Source organism: Homarus americanus, unplaced genomic scaffold (genome assembly GCF_018991925.1).
Source record: "Homarus americanus isolate GMGI-L3 unplaced genomic scaffold, GMGI_Hamer_2.0 scaffold49667, whole genome shotgun sequence".
Classification (NCBI taxonomy): domain Eukaryota; kingdom Metazoa; phylum Arthropoda; class Malacostraca; order Decapoda; family Nephropidae; genus Homarus; species Homarus americanus.
Genome location: NW_024738608.1, coordinates 4,706,596 through 4,713,357, shown reverse-complemented (window position 1 = coordinate 4,713,357; position 6,762 = coordinate 4,706,596). Strand labels below are relative to the sequence as shown.

The following is a 6,762-nucleotide window of genomic DNA, read 5'->3' as shown; positions in this document are numbered from 1 at the left end:
ATATATATATATATATATATATATATATATATATATATATATATATATATATATATATATATATATATATATATATATATATATATATATATATATATATTGGTGAATTCCATGTCATGCTAGTATAAAAAATAGATGTGTTTAACTGGGTTTGGTCTAATTGTAATCTAACAACGGAACGGTAAAAAAAATATTCCAAAACTTACGTAAAGCGAGTAATTGTCAGGTGTAAACGAGTGAACTTAATTAAAGGGTCATTAACGAGACTAATTAATTACCTGAATTGACTGCATGTTCGAGAGAGAGAGAGAGAGAGAGAGAGAGAGAGAGAGAGAGAGAGAGAGAGAGAGAGAGAGAGAGAGAAGTGGTATTGTACAAGTATTTTCACACTAGGACATATTATGGTGAACGGCTAAAGAACAACAACCAACTTGTTAACCTGGATTTTGGCAAGACTGGTGAATCAGAAATATCTATACGGCATTGTCAATTCATTACTCTGTTCACCTTATCCACCTAATGTTCTCAATTCCATAGTTTGAGCTGGTAAACTGTTCACAAAGATCTACCACCCTCTGTCTGAATAAGTATATCTTTATATTCGCTCTACTTGATAACTTGGCGAGCTTGAAGTTACAGTAATGTCCACTCGTGTTGGTAGTGTGTAACATCACGAAAAATGGCCCGATTCATGTCTTCTATTTTCAGAATCAGGAATACAGGGTTATTTCACCAATATGCTTAGTAATTGAAATATTTACTAAAGTGTCAATGTAAATTAAACAAAAAAAGTAAGCATTCAATGTATTATATTCAATTACCTACAGTTGATCATGTGAACTTGGTATAAACAAGTATATAAATCTGTCTGCGATCTTTTCCAAACAGATAATATATACCAGATTATTGTTGGTATTATTTCTGGATGTAGAATACACAGCGTACGTATAAAAATTACTATAATGGTAGGGTTTTAACATTTCTTTAACCTCCCAAAGGCTGGGTTTACGTTTTCTCTAACGGATATTAATTTGTTCGAACTTCTTTGAAGATAAAATATACGATTTTTTAAATTAAATTTGTTTGATTTAATCTTAAAATAAACATTAAAATAATTATTATTCTTTTATATGTGTATTTAAACTTTAATAACAATGTTTAACTTGCGTGATAAATGTAATGGAATGAAAGCAGCTGAACAACATTGAGGGACTCGGACGCGGGAGGTCGTAGTGGTGCCGGGGTGACTGTTTACAAGCGACCCACGATGGCAACAGAACGATACAGTTTCTCTCTCACCACTTTTAGGTAAATATCACTCACTATTATATTAAAATGTTAGTGATGTATCCATATATAAATACTGAAGTACCTCAAGAAAAGGGACATTGTATTTTAAGCTGGTTAATGGCTAGACGGCAGTAGTTAGCCGGGGTTGTCATTCCTTCATTCATGACTGGCATGTTTTGAGGGAGTCAGGAGGTATTCGATATAAAGTATTAATTTACCGTGTTTCTTATAGGCTTGTGAATTTGAGTGAATAAGGCTTGGAAACCGTAGGAAATTTCGAAGTGATTTATATAGTTATTTTGGTTAGGTTGCTTCATCATAGAGTACTCTGGCTCGAGGGTCTGGGTGAACTAACTACAGAAAATTATTTTATAGAAGAACAACTTTTTCATTTAATATCCTCCATTAATGACGAATAGTTGCAATTTTCATATTGTTTTGGTGAATTTACAATATCTTTGTTTTAATACTTAAAAAAAAAGTAGTATGTGCTGTAAAAAAAAAAAATTCTTTGAAAACCTCTTATATCAACCAAAACCATAATGAGAACTAAACATATATACATGTATAAGCTTAACCTGTCCACAACTACCCTGAGATTGTCATGGCATGGTGAGGTTAAGTTCAGTTTAGGTTTGGTTCTGTTAAATTGGGTTTGGTTAGGACAGGTTAGGCTTGGTCAGGTCTGATACTCTTTAACACTATTACCAGATTTACAATTTGAGTAATGGGTAATTATTTACAACTTCACAGCTGCTGATTTTTCATAAAAACCGAATTTAAAAAAATGAGATCTCACTGTTTTATAGTGGACACTGTCATAGTTATGGAAAATGTGTTCAAAATTGGTTATTTTTAAATTAAATCTAAACTAACCTTAGTCGAGAAGAAAAACAAGTGGCAGAAGCATTATTGGAAGACCACCAACCTAATCAAAGAAACCTACTAACTTCCGAGCTGTGAGGCTCAACCCTCCGGACCCCCCAGCATATTAAACAGAAAGAACTTACTATTATATGGTGTAATTTTACGTTTTTTGTGTATGTGAGAACAGCCACCTGACCCGTGTGTCTCATGAACATACACTGGCGATTGACTGTGTACTGCCGCATCATACCAAGAAAGACAAAATAGTGCTCACTTTGTTGCCTAATTCTTTACCAGACGAAGCAATTTCCATAAAAATGCTTATTATATCAGAACTCACTGATGAAAATATAGTAAGAATATAAACATCAAAACAAATAACGCGTCAGTTGTGAAGTCCCTCAGTTTAGCCGAGTACAGTAATGTTATTTTAGCAAATTTTTCCTCCTGAACATAAATCCACGTTAATGCACTATAACGCCACATTTTCTGTTTACATGACAAGTGTTCCCAACAACTGCTACATTATTATTGTGTAGTACTTTGTTTATAATATAAAATTATTTTTGATTGTTCATAAATACAGGTACAGTATATATTATGCAGGATTAAGCAGTTACTTTTTCTTTTCAGCCCTTCTGGGAAATTGGTGCAGATAGAATATGCACTTGCAGCAGTGGCTGCTGGTGCTCCAGCAGTGGGCATCAAAGCAAAGGATGGTGTCGTATTGGCCACAGAGAAGAAGCACAAGTCTATCTTGGTAGAGGAACACTCCATCATCAAGGTGGAGATGATCACCGACCACATAGGCATGGTGTACAGTGGTGCGTAATATTCCACTGAATATCTCAAGCCTTGTGACATCCATGTTTACCCAATACGTTACACATGACCCATACAACCTTGCCTTCCAGTCATTAAGGATTCACTCCCACAGTTTTTCCTGGTTCATGCTCCTCTAGCCTGTAACTAATTCATGGTCAACTTTTCTTCAGTCATGCTTATACTGGTCATTTTTCCCCCTATAAATATTTTAAAGCAAATGGTCCATAACTAATCATATGTTTAGTTATGTACAATTTAGTGGCTCTGAACCCAACTACTTTACACCAGATTCCCTCTTTTTAATCACATGCAGTTTCATGTGGCTTTTAATCCATCTATCTCATGTGTTCCTTCTTGATTCATACAGTTGTTTAATTGACCTTTAATTTGTAGGAATGGGTCCCGATTATCGCCTTCTGGTTCGTCAAGCCCGAAAAGTTGCACAGCAGTATTTCCGTACGTACCTGGAACCTATCCCAACCACTCAGTTGGTTCAGCGTCTAGCAGCTATCATGCAAGAATATACACAGTCTGGGTAGGTAAAAACTTTGCCCTCTTTATTATCTAACGCTCATCTTTCGTAGAAATTGGCACAAGGCCTCGTTACATATCTCAATTGCTGCACAGTTAAATTTTTAGGTATCGATTAGGCTTCACACTTTCTTTACCTTGTTGTGGTTTACTTCTTGTACTTTCCTCATATGTTTTTGCTTTGTTCACTGATATATATACTTCTTTTCACACATTTTTAAATGTTTAACATTTAAAATAAAACCAAAACCATGCTTTAGGGCTTTTAAGTACAGGTTTCCTTCCCTTTACAGAAGCCATAATATAGTATAACTAAAGATGAGTTGCTGCAGGGAAAAAACTTGATCCCCAAGACATGATAAAACCATCATTCTGAAGTACAGTACACCAGATATTCCCATCAAATGTTACTTATTTTGTATTGTAGGAAATTAAAATGTAAGAAATTACTACAGTACTAAATAATCATTAGTTTTCTTTCTCTCTTTGATGTAGCTTATAACATTTGGTGTGCCTCATACACTTGGGACCAATGTGTATTTAATAAGGAACTATCATTCTTGCAGAGGAGTGCGACCATTTGGGGTGAGTCTGCTTATCTGTGGGTGGGACACCGACAGACCATACCTCTTCCAGTGTGATCCATCAGGTGCTTATTTCCCTTGGAAAGCTACTGCCATGGGCAAGAACTTCATAAATGGAAAAACTTTCCTTGAAAAGAGGTAAGAACTTTTGCTTTGTTATTGAAAAAAATATCAAGACTTAGATTTAATGACATCAGACGGATGTCTAGAAAAGATTTTATTATTTTTTATAAAATGGAAAACCACAAAAGTGAAATTGAAATCAAGAATGAATTGTATGGTTAGAAGTTGGCTGTGCTGGACTAACAGAAAAGAAGTATATACAGTATGAAAATTAAATACAAGATGTGAGAGATAAAAGGAGAAGTACTGTACTGTGATATTGTAAAGACAGTACAAAAATTTTTAAGGATTGCTAAATACGAGTGGAATAAAGATTGAGAGAAGGGTTTTAACAAAGCTTTAAAAAATTAAAATTTGTCTAGGAAGTGTACATAATCAGAGGGAGAACAAATGGAAATATTAATTAAGAATAAAAAGGTTGAGAAATAAGGGAGGATATTTTGAGAACAGTAATTGCTAAATGTAACAGGTGAGAGGAATGCTGTTATCTTATATAGGATGCCAAGGAATGAAGAGAGGAACATATTGATAACTAAGGAAAAGGTGAGACAGGTTTTAAGAAACCTTAGGAATATGGAGGAATGGATGGAACCCCTGTGGAAGTGTTAAGGATGGGAGGTGAAAAAAAAAGATAGAATGAATGAATGACAAGAACACCTATCACCCTTTCCTAAAGTCTAACCAAAACTGCATCAGTGAAGCAATGACTTTTCCAAATATTGCTTCAAGTTTAAGTGCCTTAAATGTTTAAAATTTCAGTCTTTGAAAGCAACCTTTTTTATCTTCACTATAAGTTTAGGGTCCACATTTATCTCAGTTGGCTGTATCACAGCAGTTGTTAGGACACATGTCTGTGATATAGGAAGGGCTTATTGTGATTCCCTCACCCCATCCTCCTGCTCCCTCTTGATCTTCTCTTCTTCCTACATTCTTTTATGGACTTTGATTTCCCATTCTCTCGGTATGTTTGTCTGACTCTGGTCAGCACCTTATTCCTCACTTCTTACATCCCTCATCTCTCTGACATCCATATTTCTTGTTCTTTGCACCCTATGCACACCACATATTGCTATCATATCATATCTGTTTAATTTGTTTCTTCCTCTTGCATCCAGAAACCTCACTCCATTCCTATATACACACAGTAATGAGAGGGCATCAGTTCCCCTATATAGTTGTGATTGAAAGACTTCTTTCTCCACCTCATTTACTCAGAATATGGATTCATTAAGTTTAATTTGATTTGAGTCTCTGAGTGCTGGTCGGCTTTATCATCACTTAACTGCTATTCTTTAGGTACAATGAAGATCTTGAACTGGATGATGCTGTACACACTGCCATTTTGACCCTGAAGGAGAGCTTTGAAGGTCAAATGAGCAGTGACAATATCGAGATCGGCATTTGCAACTCCAGGGGATTCCGTAGACTGACTCCGGCAGAGGTGCAAGATTATTTAGCAAATATTGCTTAAATGTAGTGTACATCAGTAACATCATCCTGGAACTTTGCTGAATTTATATTGCAGAGTTAATGCCATGGTACTTGTTGACACACACAAGGCTGGTATGCTATAAATTTTATAACATGTTAGTTGAAAAAAGGGCACATTTTTGTGTTGTATGTGGTGGCATTTGTGCAAAGATCATAATTTTTGCAAACCTCTCATTGTGGTACGCAGTTGTGGCCAGTCTTTCTCATGTAATATTTGTTGACATGGTTGTAACGGTTTATCACAGAAATGTTTGTGTAATTTATGAAGGACAGCAGATTCGTTTCTCATAGACTTATGGTCATTAATATTGTTTTACTAAGGAATTTTCATAATGAATAAATACATTGTGTAATACAAATGAATGCTTGTGATTTCTTCCTAATTGATTCTTGTAATATTTGGTTAGTATTACATTACAGTACAACATTCAAGTGGCCTTTGTTCACATCCAAAATATTCTATAAGTGACCAGATCCTCTGTTCACTACAGTAAACCCTCACTTTACGCGGTTAATGTAACCCGGAGGGTCCCACGTAAAGTGAGAAACGCGTAAAGTGAATAACATAACATATGGGATTAATTGAAATGGAGTCCGGGCCGATCCCCAAACTCCACTTTTTGACGACACACAACTATGTTGTAGTAAAAATTTTATCTTAACTTTATGATGGTATGAAAAAACAAGTAATATAGAAGAGGTTAGGTTAGGAAAGATAAAGGTTAGGTTAGAAAACTAAAAATTAGGTGTAACACTTACGGTAGTAGAAGAGATGGGTCGGCATACGGGGATGGAGGCTGGTTCCGAGGCAGAGGGCAGATTACTGGCCCTCAGGTGAATCACCATCACTGTCACTTACAGTTGTCAGGGCTTCCCTGACAAATCCCTCAAAGTCATCTTCACTGTCACTATCACTGGCTTGGGCTGGCTGTGGTGGGTTGCGGGCGAAGAAATCTGTTATGCTTTGCTGACGGCTGGCGTTGATGTCGTGATACACCTTGATGTACGGCTCTATAGCCTGCACCAGCCGGGTATGGAAGACTTCATAGCG

The 6,762-nt window shown here is 35.9% G+C and overlaps 1 protein-coding gene across 1 annotated transcript; it reads left to right on the top strand.

Moving 5' to 3' along the window:
* Positions 1-1,215: 1,215 nt before the first annotated feature.
* LOC121874147 (proteasome subunit alpha type-2-like) lies at positions 1,216-6,070 on the top strand. The gene is made up of 5 exons (XM_042378117.1): positions 1,216-1,308; positions 2,791-2,981; positions 3,376-3,517; positions 4,080-4,235; positions 5,517-6,070. The coding sequence occupies exons 1-5, from the start codon at positions 1,268-1,270 to the stop codon at positions 5,689-5,691; spliced, it is 705 nt and encodes a 234-aa protein (XP_042234051.1). The 5' UTR covers positions 1,216-1,267; the 3' UTR covers positions 5,692-6,070.
* Positions 6,071-6,762: the final 692 nt, after the last annotated feature.